This window comes from Piliocolobus tephrosceles, chromosome 20 (genome assembly GCF_002776525.5).
Source record: "Piliocolobus tephrosceles isolate RC106 chromosome 20, ASM277652v3, whole genome shotgun sequence".
NCBI classification, from domain to species: Eukaryota; Metazoa; Chordata; class Mammalia; order Primates; family Cercopithecidae; genus Piliocolobus; species Piliocolobus tephrosceles.
Genome location: NC_045453.1, coordinates 52,579,851 through 52,604,079, shown reverse-complemented (window position 1 = coordinate 52,604,079; position 24,229 = coordinate 52,579,851). Strand labels below are relative to the sequence as shown.

General features: G+C 41.5%; 1 protein-coding gene across 2 annotated transcripts in view; it reads right to left on the bottom strand.

Annotated features, from left to right (window-relative positions):
• PAK5 (p21 (RAC1) activated kinase 5) overlaps nt 1-24,229 on the bottom strand; it is a 308,182-nt gene that overhangs the window by 3,320 nt on the left and 280,633 nt on the right. For both annotated transcript variants that reach the window (XM_023217964.3, XM_023217965.2), the window contains 4 exons: nt 23,044-23,177; nt 17,116-17,242; nt 3,566-3,691; nt 1,801-1,935 (listed from right to left, as the gene is read on the bottom strand). In XM_023217964.3, the coding sequence (XP_023073732.1) occupies nt 1,801-1,935; nt 3,566-3,691; nt 17,116-17,242; nt 23,044-23,177 (522 nt within the window). The remainder of the gene's footprint in view (nt 1-1,800; nt 1,936-3,565; nt 3,692-17,115; nt 17,243-23,043; nt 23,178-24,229) is intronic.

Sequence of the window (24,229 nt, the reverse complement as noted above, 5' to 3'; positions counted from 1 at the left end):
CACTCTGTCACCCAGGCTAGAGTGCAGTGGCACAATCTTGGCTCACTGCAAGTTCTGCCTCCCAGGTTCACACTATTCTCCTGCCTCAGCCTCCTGAGTAGCTGGGACTATAGGCGCCCACCACCACACCCGGCTAATTTTTTGTATTCTTAGTAGAGACGGGGTTTCACCGTATTAGCCAGATGGTCTCGATCTCCTGACCTCATGATCCGCTCACCTTGGCCTCCCAAAGTGCTGGGACTGCAGGCGTGAGCCACCACGCCCAGCCACTTTTCATTATTTAAACTTAGTCCAATCCAGTAAAAATTTCAATCTCTTTTTTGTTGTTGTTTTATGTTTTTGTAGGTCCACACAACCTATATAAGTGATTCTACTGGGGCTCTTCCCTAAGATTTAGGGGTGAGGAAGGAGGAGATATTACCATTGCAAACAATTCTCCTCCAAAAGGCAGCCACACACTCTCTTTTATTGTCATAAAATAGACAGGAGGAGAGGTGTGTATGGGGCCAGTGTTTATAGTAGTAGTCCTACAGAACTGATCCTCTGAGCAAGTCCTGCGGAAATCTGGCAGCTCCTACAGTGGTGATTCTTGGATGAAGCATCATTATTTTCTGAGCTCGACCTAACTGGCAATCCTTGGAAAACAGGAAAGACTCCACTCAATCTCTTACAAGCATTATATTAACCATGACCTTCATTGCCCTGTACAATCTAGCTCCTGCCCATCTCTCCAGCAAGGCCTACCTTTTTGCTCTGCAATATAGGCCTTCTTTCTTGGCTTAAGGCCTTTCCACTTGATGCTCCCCCTGCCTGGGACCTTTTTCTCCAAGATCTTTGCATGGCTTGTACTTTCTTCCTATTCAGGTCCCAGCTCTGTTGATCCCTCCCTAGAAATGGCTTCCTTCCCTCTTCAGCTTAAATCAGTGATATGGTTTGGCTCTGTGTCCCCACCCAAATCTCATCTCAAACTGTAATCCTCACATGTCAAGGTAGGGACTTGGTAGAAGGTAATTGGGTCATGGGGGCAGTTTCCCCCATGCTATTCTCAAGATAGTGAGGGAATACTCATGAGAGCTGATAGTTTTATAAGTGTCTGGCATTTCCCCTGTGCTCTCTCTCTCTCCCCTGCCACTATGTAAGACATGCCTTGCTTTCCCTTCGCCTTCTGCCATGATTGTAAGTATCTTGAGGCCTCTCCAGCCATGTGGAACTGCGAGTCAATTAAACCTCTTTTATTTGTAAATTACTCAGTCTTGGGTATTTCTTTATAGTAGTGTAAAAACAGACTCACACAACCAGCTTTCAATCCCTTCTGCACACTCCATCACATCACAGTATGTTTTTCTTTCATAGTATGTACCACACTCTGAAATTATTGTATTTGTTTGTTTGTGGTTTATTATCTGTTTCCCTAACTAGAATGCAGAGTCTACAGAGTCAGAAAATCTGGGGTCATGCACGCTGACGTCCCAAGCTATTAGATATCCCCAGCATGTAATAGATGCTGAATGAATGATCATGGCATAGAGCACCTGATTTACTCTTCAAACCAACCCTTTGGGATAGAGGACAATTGTAACCCATTTTATAGATGAAGAACTTTGGGGTAGGAAAGGCTGAGTCACTTGCCCAGTAAAAGAATAGAAGAACAGAGATTCAAACCTAAGTGACTAGTTCCAAAGCCCATGCCCATAAACCAGGATCTCCCTGATGGATGTGATAAGTCAGTCTTAAAAACCAGAGAGAGATGGAAAAATCCAAAAACCATTCTGCACTTCAGCAATAGCTGCTGCTTCTCACCTTGTGTAGGTCCTTCACTCTTGGAGGTAAACTGTCCCGGATCCTCCGCATCGCCTGGAGGGGAGGCTCATTGAAGTAGGGGGGCTCACCATCGATCATTTCTATCACCATGATCCCAAGGGACCAGATGTCCACCTGTTGGGCACATCCCACTGGTTATCTCGGGCAAGGAGAACATTCTGAAATGTCAAGTGCATCCACAGAACCCAAGAGGTTCATACTCATTCACAAATGAATATGGTATTTGTAACCTCTCAACATTTACAATACAGGTTTATAGGCTAAACGGCTGGGTAACTGGGTTTTTGCTAACAATCTTTGCCTTTTATGGACAACTTCAGTGAGGGTTCCACCCTTCAGACATAAATGAATATCTTAATATTCTAAAGTTTAGCACTTTAATTTTTACTCTGTAAACTTTAGTAGTTAACTGTCTATTAGGGCAGATGAGAAAATCTTCCAGGTTAATGCTATGAAAATGGAGAAGAAGGTCGTATTTAAACCATAAACAAATAAGAAAGTTTTGACATATTTGTAACAAACTGCAAAGGGCTACCTTGCAGGAAGCAGAATATATTCTGATTCTTTTTTTAATTAGATTTAAAAATAGTTCTTTTCTCCCCTACTTGGGGATTTCCTCCCCCTACCTTTTATTATCATTTCAAAACAGCATGCACAAAACTTCGCTTTACAAAAGCATTTTCAGGGATTGGAGAAAAGAAAAGGAAGAGATGACAAGCAATTAGTAAAGAATGGGAAGTCAGGACAATGAGGAGTCATCACTGTGCTATAAACTCCCAGTTCCACTCACTTCCCCGTTAGGGCCTCTTTCTATCTCTTATCTGATGAATGTATTGCTATTATTACCCCTTGCAGTGACTTTCACTGAGAATTTATCTCTCAGGACCACAGTGAGAAAAACAAGTTGAGGACACATCCAAGGTCAAGCAAACAAGAGAAAGAGAAAGATTCTGCCGTAACTTATGCTGATGTCCTTAGCTCATTGCCATGTCTTCTCATGCTTCTCTTCTCCCAGAATCACCATCCACACCACAAAGTGTGGAAACCCTATGGCTAGCCGAAGCATACCCCTTGGCTTCCACCTATATGTAGCCTTATGTGCCTCTGAGCTTCCACCCACGCTATTACCTCCCAAGAAGGCCCTTCCTCTACTCCCTCTGACCCTGCATTTTCACACTTCCAGGCCCTACCCCTTAAAAGATTATGAGTGATTATTTTCATTCCAGTGGAAACAGAAATTGTGCCATGTTTTTGACTATGAGTCACATATTATTTTTTTCCTATAAGAAAACACTGTGTAGGTCCTTCACTGTGAGATGTAAACTGTATTGAAAACAGTTGCTCATTTAAATATCACCTCTGTTTTTTGTACTTTCTTTGATCCTCTTTCCTTCCTCTGAATCCTCATGCCTGCTCATCTGCATGTCTCCAGCCACTTTGCAAGTTGCATTGTCTTGCTTTGTGTGTGCCTGCTACTGAGAGTGGGATCAGAGTTGGAGTGACTTTCCCACAGTGTCCACTGTAGGACTGCAATAAAGAGCCCTTGGATAAATACTGCAGTGGTCTACCCCAGGGGTGGCCAGGCTCCCTCCTGCCACAGCTTACATCTGTGCCTCATCTAGTGAGTGGGGATCCAATGTGGAGTCAAAAGTCATTGCCACCATCTCCTGTGGTCACCAACTATCTCAGAACCCTGTGCCTGTCCCAGTCCTGCCACTCCTGACTATGACTGTGACCCCCTTACCTCTGTCCCATAAGGTAGCCTAGAAATCACCTCAGGGGCCATCCAGTAGGGAGTGCCAACCAATGATTTCCTCTTCGGCACCTCTTTGGAAACTTGAGCACAGAAACCAAAATCAGATAACTTTATCTGAAAAGGAAAGGAATGCAACAAACTAGCAATTTTAAAACAATGTCTGCTAGACATGAAAATACAAACACAGAGAGTTTCAAATTTAAAACAAAGCAGTCTCATCAACAGGCCTTGGACATATAGGGAAGGGACTGTCAGACCCTTTTATTGGAAAGGCATGGTCCATTTTAATGGAGAGACTTCTCCTGGGCCCACCAGGATCAACTTCCAAATGTCTAAACTCCCACTGCTTACATTACTTCTATAAAATGATGAAACAAAAACAAAAATCTTTACGAATTAAATACAGCACAAACAACAAATTTGTTACATCCCAAGCCCACAAGTTTAACATAACAGATGATGCTTTCATATATGTAAATTGCTATTCTCAATGTGAATTTTGAACAAACTGATAAAATTTAGTTTCCTTTGAGTTGAGCACTTTCAGATTTCTATGTACCATGAGGCAAATCAAAGAACCATCTCTTTTCTATATTTGAAATATCGCAAGGCCTTTGTTTATCCAGGATGTGGAAATGTCACTTTTAGTATTAGATCCCCTTCCCTTTTTGGTTTGATCCTTTGTCCATGACAGTTGAAGCTACCACGGTGAACATCAATGGAAGTGGAAACACAGGCATAGAAACTGGGTGTCAGCACTTGGTTGTAAGGGGTTTAAGGTGGTCATCCTAAGGGCTCAGTGTATATACATGTTATTTACCTTAGATATCATCAAGGAGAAAAAAAGACTTGGAAATTTCTTTCCCAGAGCTCATGTACTCTTAAGAACATACTGCACAGTTAGGCACCCTGCTGGTTTATGAATTCTAGATCACCAGGATTCAGTTTATTTCTGGAAGCCATAATTTCTAGTCATGATGACCTGGTCTGAACTTCAAACAGCCTTATGAAAGAGATATCAAAGAGCCACTTAGAGTTGTTGGTGATAATAGAACACAAAAGGAAACAATGGTTCAGAATGACCATTTGAAGTTAAAAAATTTTTAAAAATCCATTGTACAGTCTCCAAGGTATGAATTCTCTCTTAATTCTCTTCACACCTCCCTGAACTTCCTCTTTCAACCTTTCTTTTCCCTGGCTCTACCTCTGCCATCCGCCTCTTAAATATTAGGGTTCCCTAGGGTTCTGGTTTCCTCTCTCACATCTTCTCTTCTTAGATTGTCTTACTGGATACTCTTTTTCTTTCTATGCTTAGGTCAGACCTCTCTCCTCCATTCAAAACCTGTATTTCCAACTAGTATGTATTTCTATATGGATGACCACAAGTACTTCCAAACTCAGCATCCCTCTCTCTGCTCCAAAACCTGACCCCTTTTCCATCAATCCTGTTCTAGTGAATGACACCAACATCCACCAACATCTATCCATGAAAATCATCCTTGACCCTTCTCTCCATCTCGCTCCAAGTCTTCCTGGTTAGAGTTTAAAAAAAACTATCTCTGTAGCTTCAGGACCCACGATAGTGCTTGGCCCATGATAGGTTTTCAAAATCAAAATTGTTGCATGAATTGATGAGCCTCAATCATAAGAATTGAAAGAGGCCTCTGCAAATGAAGAACAAGTGCATTAATATATTATAAAGATCAGGATTCAGCAGGGAGTTCTGAACCAAAGGCAAGATTCCCCCTGCCACACATGTTATTATGGTAATTTCCAAACATACAGCAAAGCTGAAAGAATTACAGAGTGAACATCCCTATATGCATGAGTAGATTCTATAATTATTAATGTTTTGCTGTGTGGGCTTTATCATACACCTATCTCTCTATTCATCCATCTAATCATCTAATTTTTGATGCATTTCAAACTGAATTGCTGACAGCAGTACACCTCACTCCTAATTGAGCATTAACTGGAGTTCAATGTGTTTTTTTTAACAGTTTAAAAATTTACATAGAGTGAAATGTACACGCTTTAGGTTTATCATGTGATGAGTTTTGACCTCCCAGTACTATCAAGATCTGGGCAACACCATCGCTAGGGCACGGATGAGAGAGTCCTTGGGATGTGAGTGGTAGTCAAACCCTTGAAGGGCCATAGCATGAGAAAACAAGACAGTCAAATATGAAATACTGGGCACCCGGGGGGATTGAAATTGAAGCATTACTGGAGACTGAAGAGAAAGACATCAAGAAATCAGAAACAATGGAGAATAAATTAGGAAAGCCAAGGTGGGGATAGCAGCAGCTAGGACACAACAGGGGGATGAAACCAGGTAAGAACTGAGAGTCACTGTTGTGCTCGGCAATGAGGGCATCCCTAGTAGCCTCTAGTTTCAGGTTGAGTCAGGGTGGAATCCAGAGAGCAGTCAGGTAGATCTCAGTTGGACTGCTTTTCAAGAAATGAGATGTATTTTACAGATAGAAGATATCCAGCAGTTATAAATGTGGTGAATATGATAATGATGACGATGATAATTATCACTATTCTCTAGAGTGGGTTGAATGTCTCCCAGAATTCACATCCAACCAAACCACAGAATGTGATCTTATTTGGAAAAGAGTCTTTGCAGGTCTAATTAGTGAAGGTGAGGTCATACTGGATTGGGGACAGGCCCTAAATCCCAAGACTGATATAGAAATAGGAGAGGACACACAGACACATAGATAAGAAGACCATGTGAAGGTAAAGCAGAGACTGGAGGGATAAGTTTACAAGCCAAGCAACACTGAGGATTGCCACAACCACCAGAAACCAGGAGAAATGTATATAAAGCTTCTTCCTCAGAGCCTCCAGAAGGAATCAACACTGCTCGCATCTTGATTTTGGACCTCTGGACTCTTGAACCTTGAGAATACATTTCATGCAGAGAGAAGAAAATGCCACTCAATTGGTAGCAATTTGTTATAGCAGTCCTGGGAAATGAATACACTCACTGAGCTCTTACTACCTGCCAGGTAACACTATAAACACTTTACATGTATTATCTCATTTGACTGCTCCCAAGAAACTAACAAGGTAGGAAATATTATTATCTCAATTTTCCAGAGAAGTAAGCTAAAACACAGAAGTGCTTAGGCCACTTTGCCAAGGATACAGAGCTAGTAACGGAAAGAGCCAGGATTCAGGAATTTAATCAGCACTCTGTACTGAAGAGCAAAGTTACAGGCTGAAAGAAGGGAGTTACTGGAGTGGTAGATGTTGAAGAAAGAGGAGAGAGTGAGGGTAACTGATGGTAGGGTTTTTAAAGCATCCCTGTAGGAGTGATGGGACGGGATCCAGGGTCTTGCTATTTAAAGCATCATCTTCATCAATAGCAGCAGCTGCAATGTCACCTGGGAGCTTGTTAGATTTGCAGAACCTCAAGCCCCATCAAAAACCTGCTGAAGTCACAGTTTCCACTTTAACAAGATCCCAGGCCATTGGTGTACACATTATAGCTTGAGTCATAGGAGATCACAGTTCAGCCAAGAAACAGAAGAGGAAGGAGGTCACACGGACAGGTGGGGATGAAGGGGCATTTATTTGCACAGAGTCTAATCTCTTTAGCATTCTGACAAAAGCCTTAACATTTTCACCAAACTGTCTTCCTACTGCTGAGCTAAACACACTACAGTCCACCTGAACAGCTTTTAAAGTCCTCTGTAATCTGGTGCCTTTTCACATAGCCAACCTCATTCCTCATGGCTTTCTGCACACAGTAAAACCATTCTTAGGGACCAGGGTTGTTCCTAGAATGTAAGATTTCCAGTAACAAAACCCGGAAAGTTCTGTGCAAATCAGAAAGAGGTGGTCACCTTATGGTCCATTCCCGACTCTGAGTTTTCGTTGATGGTTTTTTTCTTGCATATTCAACTCTCAGGCATACATCAAGGGCTTTATCAACTCTAACATTCTCCAGAACTCTTCTCAGGAGTCCATGTTGATCTCTCTCCTTTCCAAATTCAGAGAATTTGGCATGCACTCAATCCTGAACTGTTTTCTGGTGCTGATTTTCCGCCTCTAGCTAGAGATGACATTTCTTGGGGACAACAACTCTGCTTTCTGATTGCAGAGCCTTACTGTGTTCCTTAAGAGCTGGGCAAACAAACAGTAGAAACTCAGAAAACACATGCTACTAGATTTGTTTTATATTGACACATGTACATAATAGTACACCAGGTGACAGAAGACACACTGAAGCTCTTTCTGAAAACGTCTGAAGCATACTGAAGATAGCTGTTCCTAGAATCAAAGTTGGAACACAGATTAAATGAAAGTAACATTTTGGAAATAATTTTATTTATTTATTTTTTTGAGACAGAGTCTCGCTCTGTCGCCCAGGCTGGAGTGCAGTGGCCCGATCTCGGCTCACTGCAAGCTCCGCCTCCCGGGTTTACGCCATTCTCCTGCCTCAGCCTCCCGAGTAGCTGGGACTACAGGCGCCGCCACCTTGCCCGGCTAGTTTTTTTGTATTTTTTTAGTAGAGACGGGGTTTCACCGTGTCAGCCAGGATGGTCTTGATCTCCTGACCTCATGATCCGCCCGTCTCAGCCTCCCAAAGTGCTGGGATTACAGGCGTGAGCCACCGCGCCCGACCATTTTGGAAATTATTAATGTGATTTTTTTTTTCATTTCCTTGTTCATGATACTCTCACTAATTGTCTTAAGGCCAGTGATTTGGACCAATGGTGGTATGATTTGAATTGGAAGGGATTAGATTATTCCCGAAGAAATGCTAGAGAAAGCTGGTTTAGTAGAGAGGTGATATTCACAATTTCTTATCAAGAATCAATCCCAGGGGACTCAGATCATAAAATTCCACATGCTTATGAAAAAGAGGGTCTCATAGTCGTGACACCTGGTCCATAATCCTTGGTGCCCTATTATAAGAGGAGTTGATAATGCATAGAAGTAAAAATCCTACAGTCCACCCCTTGTAGTCTGCGATAGTTTACAGAAGGGGAGAAAGAGGAGTGATGTCGACTATGTCGGGTCCTGACCTCCTTATGATATATCACTTTTCTTCACTCCAAGCAGATGGTGGTGGGCTTTGGAAATACCTGTGTTGCATACATTCCCATACAAATAAGGGAGAGGAGAAGCCCCACAAGCATGGGTTCAGAGGTAATATTCAAAATATTCAATAACCAGATTAATGTAGGCCAAATGGAACCTAGATAGAAAGTCAAGCAAAGTCCTAGAGTTACCCTGGAAAGGATTACCATTTTTAATGAGGTGAGGAGGGTCTTGGGAAGGGGCTGGAGTAATGGGAGATAGTCTAAGGACTTAAAGCAGTGGTTGTCAACCAATTAGCAAGAAAAGCTTGCAATATTTAAAAAACGAGTGTAGACCTGCTAGTAAAACTGACTGAACACCAGCCTTGGCCACACCCAGTGTGAAAGGAAAATTAAAAACTCAGGACCCCAGTTCACTCTGCCAAGAGGAAAAATTAAACTAAAAGCTGAGTCCTGAGAGAAGCTGCCTTCTGTTTTGTTTCTAAGTAGACAGCTACAGGTCATATTGTAAATATCTTCACAGGTAGTGACTCTATGTTCACATTATATTCTGTAAAGTGCCGATTTGCTGAGCATGAGATCAATACGTAATTGACAGTTCTCCTACTTGCTCCTTTTCTCTTGCAACAAGTGGATGACCATAGCCTCCCTCTTTCCCCTCCAGTCCACATTTCCCCTTTCCCTCAAATTCATCTTTGGAGAAAGGCACAGACCACAGACAGTTTCCATGAATCCATGTTTTTGTTTTTGTTTTTTTCTTCTGGACATGTCCTTAACCTTGGCAAAATAAACTTCTAAATTGATTGACACCTGTCTCTGATACTGTTTCATTTTATACCAGCGTGTAAAATGTACTCCATGGAGACACGGTAAAATAGTGTGGGTGGACATGAGCTTGCGGCAGTGCTACTGGCTTCCATGGCCTGTGTGGGATGTGCAGGGGTTCAGAGGTTCCTCCAAATCTCAGTGAGGGAATGGGAAGGGTCTGGCACAAGCCTGTGGTTGGGACAAGGAGGCAGCCTGTAGGGCACCTTTCAACCCGTGAGTGAAGAGGTTGTGACTGTGAAGTAGAGCAGAGGCGTGCCCCTGGACAGCCCAGCCACCGATAGGACCAGTCAATCGTGCTACCTGGTCACCAGTCCAGGTAGCAGGAGAGTCCAGTGACAGCAAGGCAGGGAGGAGAAAGGACAAGAAGATACTTCTTATCTCCTTCACCCTGAGGTTCCATGAGCCATGCTTGTCTCTCCTTCACCCGCATTCCATCTTGGGAATAAGTGATCGTGGAGAGGAGAGGAGGGAGTAGGTGGTAGTTAAATCTGAAAGACTGAGTTTATAAAGGTATCATTTATACTTCACAATAATGTAGTTGAACTTTGATAGACAATGTTCAAATTATTCAAGCCAACTAAATTTAACGCATTGAATTAAAATAGATATTTTTGAAAAGAATCTAGCCAGTAGGACTCTGTGAAGAAGTCTGGGTTAGTTTTAGGAAACATAGAAACTATAATTGTGTGTGGGGGGGGTGTCTGTGTGTGTGTGTGTATTTCCAAAACTAGAGTGTGAGTAAATTTGCAACCCCATACACAGAGAGTAGAGGAGGAACAAACGTTGCAATCAATTTTGTTTGCCTATAAATTTAAGAAACCTGAATGGTTACGGAGGTGAATGTATCAGCATTTTGCTATTGGCAGTTTTAAATTTCAATATCTCTAGTGTGGGTTTCTCTTTGCTGACTTGAAAAATATCCAAAACCCTCAAAATCTGGCATCCTAATAAGCATCTCCCTGACAAAATGTGAGATGAGCAATTGAAACTCGACACTTAAAAGTGAGGCCTGTTCTTCTGCTGTAGGAGTATAAGTGCTTTTGCATGATTCTTTACTCATCCAAGTACATAAAAGGGACAATTTTCTAAAAGAACATAATTGCACACAACATTTGTCCAAATAAATCTGCAAGTAGATAATGAGAACTCAAGTAATGAGTATAATAAAGCACTGTAGGCAGATCTTAAAAGCAAATCACATAGATGCTAAGCTGAGCCTTACTTTGTGCAACTGGGCTGCTTAGGAAACCACCTTCGTCTCACTAATGCAGTTAGGCTAAGGAACTACCGCTAGTATGTTGTCCGCCCCGTGAAAGGAGAAAATGTAGCTTGTTACACAAGGACCACACAAGGAACTTTAGTTGAGAGCTCAGACAAAGCTGTTATTTAAATGTGAGATCCTATCCATCTCTCATGTGTCCTGGCCAGGAGTCAGGGTCCCCACAAAAGAATGGTGGAGGGTTGGGAGGGAGGGTGGGCAAAAGAGAGTCTATCCACAGGGCAGCTACAGGTTTAAAGACAGAATGTAAAAACCCTTGCACTGTAAATTGCATGCACTCTGAAGAATTCTGTGTGTACTCTAGGGTCTTGGCTAATGCAAAAGAGGGCTGCTTGTATGCCTGGTTTCTGGGTGCTTCCTTATGAGGCAATGGCACTCAATGTACAACGTGTGTAGCATCAGCCTCACCTGAGAGCCTGTTAGAATGCAGCTTCCTGGGTACCACGTAGCCTGAGTGAACCAGAATCTCTGGGGGTGGGGCCCAGGAATCTGTTTCTTGCCAAGCTTTCCAGCAGGTTCTGATGCTCAGTAAAGTTTGAGAACTTTATGGAAAAAGCAGATAACAGTGGCCAGAAAATGTCTTCAGGCATAAAGATGCAGATGGTGGTATTTGGAGGTGAAGCTAATGATCGCTGAAATAGGAAGTTCCAGGAAGATCTGGGTGGGGCACCAACATCTTTGCTATGGTACAACTCACCCTCCTTATACCACTTCCCTTATCACCATGTGTGTGAATCCAGGCACAGTGTTGCCAGACCCTTTGATTTTTCAAGGAAGACAGGAATCTGAAATTTTATATGACATCTTCCAAGTTTTGATTTGTGGTGATCAATTTATAGTAAAAAGAAAAAGCGATCATAAAGACCACTTGTGTGTGTCTCTTTTCCATAAACTTATTGGACTTAGTAGGTCATGGGTTTGCATTCCGGCCAATGAATTTGTCGAAAGTCAGTCACTCACTGCTGACTGGGCCCTAAGTAATTCATTTATCAAATGTTGGCCCTAGGCCAAGGAAAGGTCATGATGATTCTACACAACACTTAATTACAGGAGCAGAAGAAATGCCTTCTGACTTAGCATCTACCTTGTACCTGGTATACTTCTGAAGGTTTTACACAAATTACATTATTAATTCCTAAGCCACTCTATGAAATATATTTATTTTCCTCTTTCAAATCCCAAACACCACATTCTCCCTTCTCAACACAAATTAGTGACTCGTTAGATATTATTTATGTCATAGATAATAATTGAATGATTTACTTTTACTTGATAGAAGATAATTTGTCTAGTCTTTTGAGAGGACAGAAAGTATTCATTCTTTTAAACCCAAGCAATTCTCAGTCATTTTTCCTAACTTTAAAATTTTTTTTTAAATTTTTAATTTTTTTTTTGGAGACAGGGTTCACTTTGTCACTCAGGCTGGAGTGCAGTGGAACGATCTTGGCTCACTGCAGCCTCAAACTCTAGGGCCCAAGCAATCCTCCTGCCTCAGCCTCCAAAGTAGCTAGGACTACAGATAAGTGCCACCACATCCAGCTAATTTTTTAGTTTTCTTGTAGAGATGAGATGGGACTTCAATATGTTTCCCAGGTTGGTCTTGAACTCCTGGGCTCAAGCAATCCTCTTCTCTTAGCCTCCCAAAGTGCTGGGATTACAGATGTGAGCCACCATGCCCAGCCAACTTTTTAATTTTTAAATAATGATAAATCCACAGGAAGTGGCAATGTGCACCCATCTCTCCCTAGCATTAGCATCTTACATGGCTACAGTACAATATCAACACCAATAAATTGATTAGGTACAATTTATAGAACTTATTCAAATTTCATCAGTTACAAATGAACTCATTGTGTGTGTAGTGTACATAAGTATACTCGGAAATTTTATCGCTCGTTGCCAACTAGTCAGCTAACCAAGAGGAGGCTAGTTACCTGAAGAGTTACTATGGTGGGCAACTAGAACTTGATCTTGCTGAGAAAGTCTGGGAGACTGTGTAGAACAGTGCAAAAGTCATTGTGGTTTTTGCCATTAAAAGTAATGACAATTGCTTTTGCACCAACCTACTATAACCACCACCAAAATCAATATACCCAACTGTACCATCAGCATAGGACTCCCTGTTGCTATTCTTTATAGACACATTCCCACAACCCTGAATCCCTGCCAACCACTCATCTGCTGTGCATTTCTATAATTATCTTATTTCATGAATACATATATATATATGGAATCTTATAGCGTGTTTCCTTTTGAGATTGGTGTTTTCTCACTCAATATAATTTCCCTGAGGTTCATCCAAGTTCTTGTGTGTATCAATTGTTTGTTTTTATTGTTGAGTGGTATTCCATGATATATTAATACTGTTTGTTTAACCGTTTGCCCTTTGAAGGACATTTAGGTAGTTTCCACTTTGGAGCTATTATGAAGAAAACTGTTATAAATATGTGTGTACATGTTTCTGTGGGAAAATAAGTTTCCATTTCTCTGGATAAATGCCTCAGAGTGCAAGTGCTGGTCGTATGGTAAGTCCATTTTTAATTTTGAAAAAGAAATGCCAAAGTATTTTCCTGAGTGGCTGTGCCATTTTAAATTCCTATGAGCAGTGTATGAATGAGTGTTGTTATCACTATTTTTCATTTTGTCATTCTTATATGTGTGCAGTGATAGCTCATTGTAGTTTTAATTTGCATTTCTCAAAGGCTAATGATGTTGAACATCTCCAAACAGGAAGAGAACCCAATAAATCTTGTGTGGCAGACAGTATTTTCCAAAATTGCCAACAATAATTTTGCCCATCCCATGAGCTCTTCTTACAATATGACTTAATTTTTCTCACACTGAGGAGGACTCTATACTCCTCCTCGCTGAATCTGGAAGGGCTTGTGACCATGGTGAAAGTGATGCCATATGATTCTGAGGCTAGGTTATAAAAATGTCATGCACTTCCACCTCGTTTTCTTGGGACACACTCTTGGAACCCAGCTGCCATGCCATGAGGAAGCTCAAGCCACATGGGGAGGCCACGTTGTAAGTGTTCTGGTAACAGCTCCCACTGGCCTGCCTGGACTGACTACCTGACATGTGAGTGAGGATAACTTCCAGATGACTCTGGCCCCAGGCATTATCTAACCACAAGTCAGAGCAGCACTGTTTTCCTGAGTTTAGCCAACTCTTGGATCTATAAGAGACAATGCTAAAGTGACTGTTGACTTAAGACTCTAAATGTTGAGATGCTTCGTTATAATAGCAATAGATAATTGAAAAAGTCTTCTCTACTATATAAAGTTGTACACTAATAGACTAGTATAAAAACGTACTCTCAGCCTTTTCTTGGAGTAGCCATACTCCATTTCTGCTCTCTTTTAAAAGAAAAGTTTCCTTTTCCTACAGACACTGGAGAAACCACTGGACTCAATATGATGCACTGTTCTGAACATGAATGGGTAAACTCTGGACAAAATGGCCAAGAGGCACAAGATCCACTCAACATGCTGTTGCTTCCTCTGTCTGGAATGCTCCTGTTTCTGGCAGCCACAGGATCTAGTCCCCCATGTGTCTGCTGTAATGCCACCACATCAGAGGGATCTTCTGATCAGCCTCCATAATAGAGCCCCACCCCTCCCATCACTCCCCATTCTCCTTACTATGCCTAAATTAATCTTAGGACACTTAGTACTTATCAACCCTTGTTTGGTGGGGATTTTGTTTGTTTATTTATCTCTTTGTTTATTGTCACATTCCCAGCCCACAAATAAGCTTACTAGAGGAAGTGGTTTTGCTTTGTTCATCCCTAAGATTTAGAACTGTCTGTTACACGTAGTAGACATTCAGCAAATATTCAGTAAATGAATGAGGGAACAAACCAATAAGGACTAAAAGCACCTACAATGTGTCTATTTATGTGAGCTCTTTGCTGGAGGTGCTCGAGACAAAGGTGCAGGAGGTGTTCGAGACAAAGGTTCTGCTCTTGAGAATGACAACTGAATGATTTAAGAATCTTGCACATTGACGGGAGGGGAGATCTTTAAGTAAGTTGATTAAACAATGACTTCGTATCTTACTTGCATTTTGATACTGGATTTTGATACTGGATATGTTCTTACAGCAAGGAAGCCTGTAACATAAGTTTCTAGAAACAAGGAAAGAAAGTCTGGCTTGAAATTGCTCTGGTAGACCAGTTTAATGCTTTGCAAATTGCATTCTGACACCGTGGAGCCTTGCGTAGGAGCTTTCCTGAGTCTGGACAGGGAGGATTCTTGATCTTTTCTCATAGCTGCCCCACTCATATGGGAGACTGAGAAAAAATGCATACACAGTCTTCTCCCTATATCCACATCCCTGTGCAGTGTGACTTTGCATCTTCTCCTATCAAGAGGGAGAGTCTATATCCCCACCCCTTGAGTCTGGTCTTGGATATTCAGTAAATATAATATAAGCAGAGGATTTAAAAGGGCCTACACATCAGGGTTTGCCTCTTTTGGTGCCCTTGGGAACTTTGCCACAGGTACCATGTGAATAAGTCCAGGTGACACTGGGAGATGAGTGATACTTGGCCCTGTTACCTCCACTGTCCCTGCTGAGAGCCAGCTGACTGCCAAGCAAATGAGTAAGGCCATCACCATAGGCTGATCACAATGCAAGAGAGAGCTCAGCTGATGTCACATGATGCAGAGATGAGCTGGTGCAGAGACGAGTTGTCCCAGTAAAGTCAGCCCAAATGGTGGCTTACAGATTTGTGAGCAAATAAATAGTGATTGTTTTAAGTCACTTTGAGTGGATGTAGCAAAACCTGACTGATACATGCTACTGTACCCTTCTTTCTTAAGAGAAGCAATGCAATGGTTAGAGCAATGCAAAAAGCAAGTCTTAAAACTCCCCATTAAATACAATCCCAAGTTTGCAAATTGTATATACAGGTACATGGAAATATGGGAAAAATAGGTAATGGGATTAGGAATGATCGTTGTTTTATCCTCTATACTTTTCTTAGTTTACTACATTTTCTACAATAATATTTACAATCTTTTTAAAACAACAAGAAAGAAAAGCCAAAGTGCTTGGTTAGTTTCTTCTGACTGCCCTCTGATCATTCCTGGGCAATTTCTGATGTGACATAAACATTTTCCATATGGCAGGGGTTGCTGGGTGTAAAAGAGAGAAACATCAAAGGAATGGTTGGCTCCATTCATGCCAAGGCCACTGCCTCTGGTGGGAGTTTCAGGGGACTCAAAAGATCCTAATGGTATAGAGCTATGCTTTGAAACTCTTACATTTAACTAAGGCTTCCTTGGAATGTAAACTGGTTATTTCCTTGGCTGTTATATTCCATGCTCTCTGCCCTGGGGTGGCTGATGAGTTTCAGCAGAATCCCTTGTGCAGGTTGCGGTGATGTGAAATACAGAAATCTGGGCCTTGAGGTATGCCAGTGTGATAAATATCTGCTGTTTGTCCTTCTGGATCCATTTTCCTCCCTCCTCTAAGCCTTAGGAAACTAACCTATATTGACTGCATTTTGGCTCCTAGCTGATTTCAGTCAACAGGGAGCATCAGTAGGAAACTAGAAGGAAGAAGAGTGAGGAAGAAGATTTATTCTCTCAGCTCTCATCCTGCGGGTTCATCTTGGTTTGGCTTCTACCAAAGATCAGAGCTCCAGCCAGGCAGCCCCGAAATCTACAGCAATCTCCATTTCCAGATTCTAGTAGTCAGGACCTCGCCTCACCACTTCAGGCATGGAGTAGTAGGAGTAATGTTCCATTCTAAAGCACCATGGCACACTTACAGCTATGTAACCAACCTGCACATTCTGCACATGTATCCCGGAACTTAAAGTAAAATTTAAATAAATAAATAAAATAATTATATAAAAAAATAAATAAAGTACTGCACTAATTCTCATACACTATTCCTTATGATTTTTCTATACCTGCCTACGCTTTTGTAAACTGTTCTTTATTACACCATCCTCAAATTACCCAAGTGGAGTTGATCATCTGTTACCTGCAGGGGCTCTGGAAGGTACTGTGGACACATGTATTCATGTGAATAGGCTGGATGCACCCCTAGAAGAGTCAGCTCTTCTCCTCCAACAAAAACAGATGTGGCAGAAAGGAAAAGAAAGAGCCATAGTTTCCATCACTTCCTATACTCATTGTTAAGGAGGCAAATTATCCATCAAAGTCAGGCAATTCTGACTAACAAGGTGACACAGAGAAAGGGATGGTAATTTCTTTTTTGTAAGCCTTCTGGGAAGAGAAGTGGGTGACTTGTGACTCAGAAAAATCAGAGTTATAAAAATTGTTTCTAAAAAATTATGCCCATGACAGATAGAGTGACAAGAAAAACCATGAAGGGGCCAAACATGAACATCTTACCCGGCCATCACTTGTCAGGAGGATGGAATCACTTTTTATGTCCCTGTGAATCACTCCTTGGTTATGAAGGTAGGAGAGAGCTCTCAGAACTGACAGGCAGACAGTAGCTATCTGTTCTTCATTCATTCTGGAAAGGAAATAACATTTAAGGAACAAGACAGATTTAAGAACATCTTTGAAATGCTCAAGAGAGGCAGCTCCCTTGTGCTTTAGTGAAACAGTCCACGTGCTCCAACTCATATCTGAAAAATCTGCAGACAAGGGAAGGAAGTCTTTGGAATCTGACTCCCAGAACAAAGGCGCTTGGCACCGAGAATATGACAGGGACCAAATATAAATGAAGGGAAAGAAATCACTATTTGTCAGCTTTTTGGTCATTCATGCAAATGCACTTCCAGGAACTTTATTTATTTATTTATTTATTTATTTATTTATTTATTTATTTATTTATTATTTGAGATGGAGTCTCGCTCTGTCACCCAGGCTGGAGTGCAGTCTTCCTTCCTGACTTTCTTTTTTTTTTTTTTTTTTTTGAGATAGTGTCTTGCTCTGTAGCCCAGACTAGAGTGCAGTGGCACGATCTCAGCTCACTGCAACCTCTGCCTCCTGGGTCCAAGAGATTCTCCTGCCTCAGTCTCCCAAGTAGCTGGGATTACAGGTGCCCACCATCATGCCTGGCTAATTTTTGTATTTTTAGTAGGTGAGGTTTTGTATTTTTAGAGATGTGGTTTCATCATGTTGGCCAGCCTGGTCTTGAACTACTCCTGACCTCAGGTGATCCGCCTGCCTTAGCCTCCCAAAGTGCTAGGATTACAGACAGGAGCCACCGTGCCAGGCCCCATGAACTCTTAACAGATAATTCCATAGGCATGAACAAACCTCCAGGTCCCACAGAGACAACACATTGAATAGGTGGATGAAGGTTTCAGGCGTGGCTGTTAAATGATCATAAGCAAATCCTTTAACTTCCTTGGGCCTCATTTTCTTCATCTTAGAAATGGGCAGAGCTACAGTTTTCAAGGCTGAGCTCAGGCAAAGTGGTCTTTGCATCTCTAATCCTTCCTCTGGGACCTACCCTACTTCCTATTCACCCTCTCTCTTCTTCCCCCAAGGAGCTAGAGGTTTTTGTCGCTTCAGATCCCTTCTCTCAAAAGGAAATTGGACCTAGGAAGTTACTAATAACTAAGTGTGAATGGATAGTATTTTAATAAATGGACCATGGGAATGAGAAAGGAAGTGAAGTATTGGTTATGGCCTCCTATATCTCATCACTGCACTCCTGTGGAGAAAGTATTTCCTTCTCCACAGTTTTAGAGGGGGAGGGGGAGGTCAGGTCACTGCCCAAGGTTGCGCAGCTAAGAAATGGCCAGGTCACGATCCAAACCCCACCTCTTTTTTAGTCCAGAACCCATGCTTTCCCACTTTCCCATTTTCCCACACTGCCCTCACCACTCGAATGAATGGATTTTCCTAATGACTGAAATAGTTCAGCCACTGAGGAATCTAAGTGAGAATTATTTGGATGGCACAGGTTGTTCAGTGCCCTCAAAATGATTCATTTAGGCAGCTGCCTAACTCATCTGTGTGCAAAACTTCTTCCCTATTCCATGTTAAATAATAAAAGTAAAAGAGGTCCTAAAGCAAACTATCATGCAAACAGAGGAGACTGCCAGGAGAGACAGAGGATATAAATGACCAGAGCCCAAATTTAAGGACAACCTTGTAAAACTCCAGTAACCCCAGGTAAATCTAAGGTCAGCAGAATAAGGAAATGAATGGCTTTGAATTTTCATTTCAGTCTAGTTGATGCTAGAAAATCCTGATGGGATTCAAAAGTAAGGTATAAAGAGGTAGCCAATTAGTAGAATATAAAAGGTATAAAGTTGATAAGTATGAAGAAACACACCCTTCCCTTCAAGGAGGATTTGGCCAGGTGCAGTGGCTCATGCCTGCAATCCTAGCACTTTGGGAGGCTGAGGTGGGAGGATTGCCTGAGGTCAGGAGTTCAAGAGCAGCCTGGCCAACATGACAAAACCCTGTCTCTACTAAATATACAAAAAATGAGCTGGGCATGGTGGCCCGTGCTTGTAATCCCAGCTACTTGGGAGGTTGAAACATGAGAATTGCTTGAACCTGGGAGGCGGAGGTTGCAGTGAGCCAAGAGTGCACCACTGCATTCCAGCATGGGTGATAGAGTGAGGCTCTGTTTCAGAAAAAAAAAAAAAGAGGATTCCACAGCACCAGTCTCATACGAAGGCAGATGAGAAGAAATGTTCTTGCCTGAAACAGAGGAAACTGACAACTTCTGTGTTCTGTGGTTTATTGGTCATTATCCTGAGTGGCTTTCACATGACCATTTTCACATGTGGAAAAACACATTCCTCAGAGGTTTAGAGTATCTGCAGCAGGGACAAGCTCACATATACCTTCAAATTAATTCAGAACCAAGAACCACCATCTTTAATAAAATTATTTTCTCTTGAATTCCATGAAATTTGAGTTACCTGAAGCACGTATAAAGATTGGTTACAGGTCGACTATACCAAAAATTACTTGAATCTAACCCCTAGTCACTAACAGAAATATCCCATTTGACTGGAACATGTGACAAATACTTCCTAATCCAATGCCTTTGAAATTAACATGGCCAACTGGAGAATGGCTGGTGTATTTCTACTTCTATTTCTTTTGTATAGAAAAAAAGCTTGGCATGGAATAAAAATGCTTCAGTTCTAGAGTAACTTCAAATTCTAATCTTGGCTGTATCAGTTATTAAATGTGTGGTCTTGAGAAGGATACCTTTAAAAATTTTGAGATAGAGCCTTGCTCTGTTGTCCAGGCAGGAGTGTAATGGTGCAATCATAGCTCACTGCAGCCTTGAACTTCTGGGCTCAAGTGATCCTCCCGTCTTAGTCTCTTGAGTAGCTAGGACTACAGGGACATGCCACCACACCCAGCTAATTTTTAAAATTTTTTTATAGAGACAAGGTCTCGCTAAGTTGCTCAGGCTGGTCTCGAACTCCTGCCCTCAAGTGATCCTCCTGCCTTGGTCTCCCAAAGTATTGAGATTACAGGCATCAGCCACCATGCCTGGCCAAGAATATTTTTCCTCTCTGAGTTGTAGCTTCATCACCTGGCAGACAGGTACATCAGCATCTGCCTCATAGAAATATGTGACGGTTACATGATAAATATATAAAGAGCTGGATGGTGCTTGGCACTTTCGTTTCCCTTCTGGAACCCTCTGTTTCCTGGAAGTTAGAAGGATCTTACTTAACAAGATGGTAGGTTAGTGCTAACACTTCAGTATGTATAAGAAACACCTGAGCATCTGGCTAGAGCATGGATTCTCATTTAGTTGGTCTGGGGTAGGACCTGAGATTCTGTTTTTCTAACAAGCTCCCAGGTCCTCAGACAGCACTTGGAGTTGCAAGGGGTTACATGTTTTATCAGCTCATCAATAAATCATTCATTAAAGCAGTTATTCAGTATGTACTATGAGAAACTCTCTGAATTATCAGTTTAAGATTTCAAATACCTGCCGGGCGCAGAGGTTTATGCCTGTAATCCCAGCACTTTGGAAGGCCAAGGCGGGTGGATCACGAGGTCAGGAAATCGAGACCATCCTGGCTAACACAGTGAAACCTGTCTCTACTAAAAATACAAAAAAATTAGCTGGGCGTGGTGGCAGGCGCCTGTAGTCCCAGCTACTCGGGAGGCTCAGGCAGGAGAATGGCGTGAACCTGGGAGGCGGAGCTTGCAGTGAGCTGAGATCCGGCCACTACACTCCAGCCTGGGTGACAGAGCGAGACTCCGTCTCAAAAAAAAAAAAAAAAAAAAAGATTTCAAATACCAAATATTCATGGTGTTCCTTGACACACAATTAATTTTTTGTCTCTGGAGTTAATGGGTCTTTAAAAGGGAAATTAGTTGACAATCCTGGATGAGAAAATTAGAAAAGACAGTGGATTTTAGGGACGTACTCTCTTGAGTGGTTTCCACCGATACAAAATAAGAATGGAAAGGAACCTTGACAAAGGTAGAGCTGGAGACCTGAGTGGCTATATGAAGCTCCGGAAGGCAAGATATAAGCTCCCTGAACATATTTTTATTTTTTGCTTTATATGCGAAAAGCAAAAAATGTATATCATATTTGCCTTAGGCTTAGATCTTTCCAGTATATTTGTTTCTACCAATTAAGATGATCTTACGTGTTTTTTTGTTGGGCACGTCTTATTGCTACACCAACAAGAGTCTGCCAGCTGAATTGTTGGTGATAAATGTTCAGTGTCTTCACTCACAACACTTTATTTTGAGATGGCCTACTCCAGACTGAGAACTGTAGAGTCACGAAACATCTCATTTTAGTGGAGAAAAAGCAGCATGTTCTATCCCTCACAGAGTTTCCCGGTACTTTCTTGTTATCTTGCTTTCCACCTATTATATACCTGGATCCACTTTTGATTCAGGCGCCATTTCAATAACAGCAGCTAACACTCAATACCTCTTCCTCATGACAACCCTTTCTTAACCTTTCAGCATTTTATTTACCATCAAAACCAAAGTTAAAGTTTCCCAAATGTAACATGCTATTTTGTATGTCTATTCCACAGAACCTTGCTTCTCCAAGTATGGTCCATGAACCAGCAGCGTTGCCATTGCCTGGAAGTTTGCCATAAATGCAGAGTCTTACACCCTCCTTATTGAGTCAGGATATGCATTTTGATAAGATCCAGTGATTTATGTGGACACCAAAATTGAAGAGGCACTGTCCTAGCACATATTCTTTCCTCTGTCTTCAATGCCCTTTTCCTCCTACTTGCCTTCTTAGTAAACTCCTATTCGTCTCTCAAAATCCATCTCAGATGTCACCTTATATTAAATAGAAATATTTCTTGACTCTTTCTGATAGAGACATTTAGGTATCCTTCTACGCTATATATATATAAATATACACACACACACGTATATATACGTATATGTATGAGAAATACATTGTAATACCTGTACAGAATTAGGAAGAGAGAGATATATACACACACACACACATATATATGTATATACACACACACATATATATCATATATATGTATATATACATATATACACATACATATATATGTATGCATATATATACATATATGTGTGTGTATACATATGCATATATATACATATATATGTATTTCTCATCAATATACATCAATAGAGGTCAATATACATGAATATAGATCAATATACATCAAAATACATCAATATAGGTATTATAATGTATTTCTCATCAGTGATGTCCCTGAGGGGATATATCTGAGGCATATACATTTGTATCTTCTGCATCTCTAGCACTTACAAAAGAGCCTGACACATAAAAGGTGCTCAATAAATACTTAATGAAATGGCTGGAACTGGCACATCGGGGAGGTGCTGAAGCAATAGGCTGGTAATTAACCATTGTTACTTGCAAGACTATTTTAAAACAGAATTGAAGAATTTCTGTGTGCCACGTGGATTCATTATTTTGATACAAAACTTCAAGTGATCCTCTCCCTGTCCCTTCCTTCCCCTGGTATCCTTGGTGGTCTTAGCACGCAGCAATGGTAGGGTAACTCGGGAGAATGAAATTCAGCTTTTAAATCTATATAGCGACAGGAAATTCTATTATTTGTCACTGAAGCTTCATTCTTAGCAGGTTGGTTATTTTAAATCAATGGGTATTAATGCCCTTCTGAAGGCAGGGAGAACCTTAACTGAATGAATGAACTATACATGCCTGATAGCATAATGGGCCCTCTAGGGAATGTGGGGGAAAGGGTAGTCATATTCCCTGACTCCAAAGTGCCCACAATTTATGAAGAGTTCATAGTCAATGAGGCTTTATCCTGGAGAAGAATAAGAAGCACCTCGAATTATCTGGATAATAAAGAAGCTTACCTGGTGTGAGTCACAATGTCTGTCAAGGCACCACCTTCTAGAAACTCCATGACCACCCAGAGCTCATCGCCAACAAGGTAGCTGTTGTACATGTCAACCACATTGTCATGGTGGTAATCCCGCATGATCACGACCTGGGGGAATGGGAAAGATACTTTTGACTTGTGAAGATGAAGTTGCTTTTTGTTCTCTTGTGGCCACACCTACAACTGTAAGTAAACTGATTGAGAGGTACTGACTGTAGGGAAGTTTATTCAGAAATCTATTATAGACAAAAAGCATCAAGGGTAACTAGTAGAAATAAAAGGAATCAAGGTAGCAAATTTGAGAGAAAATGGCAGGTCACCCTGACATTGGAGAGACACAGAGAGAGAAATGAAAACAAGTAGAACTAAAGCAAGATTTGCATTCACAAGAGGGAGTTTGGTTGACCGTCTGTGGGGATATGATCAGCCATCCCTAAGGATCTCCTTTAGAATGCACTGTTCACAGTCCTCTGCTGGTTATCCTAGCAAAGGGTCACCAACTTGTAGTAATTGAGGGAACGAGTCCCACAAGTGAATGAAGTAAACTATCTATTAGAACTGGAGCCACACAAGACCAACCAACTTAATTTCTCCTTAGAATAAGATACGGGTTGAACCTGAGAGGTATTTGGGTTGAATTCAAAGAATATATATTGAAGATAAAAATAAATACGGCATAGACATTAAAAAGGCTAAGGAGCCTGCTTGCTGGAGAGAGCTTCCAGAAATTGCTGCCCTGTGGCTGTTTCCACTCGAGTTTTCAGAGTTAGTGTTAAATAATAAATTACAGAATTGTTCATCTACATCATATTGCTCTGTGTGTTCTGGCATTATGGTTTGGAAAATAAATTCCAGAAATCAGGAATGGTGGACTGGGAAGATGCTGAAGCCCAGTCACCTGGAACTCTCTGTGAGATTTGGAGCATGTGTAAGAAATAAGCACCTGTGGGAGCTGGAGATGTGTAGAGGCCACTGGGGGCTTCACATGAGCCTCCGTGAAAAACAGAGTTTGAAATTGCAGCTGAGTGCATTTGTACAGTGCCTGTTTATGGACCAAACACCTTCTTACTTCTCAGAGAATGGGAGTGCTTACAACAGAAAGATGAAGAGGTCAAGCAGCCATAGATTGTTCTGGGAGTTAGAAGATGTGGATTGTACAC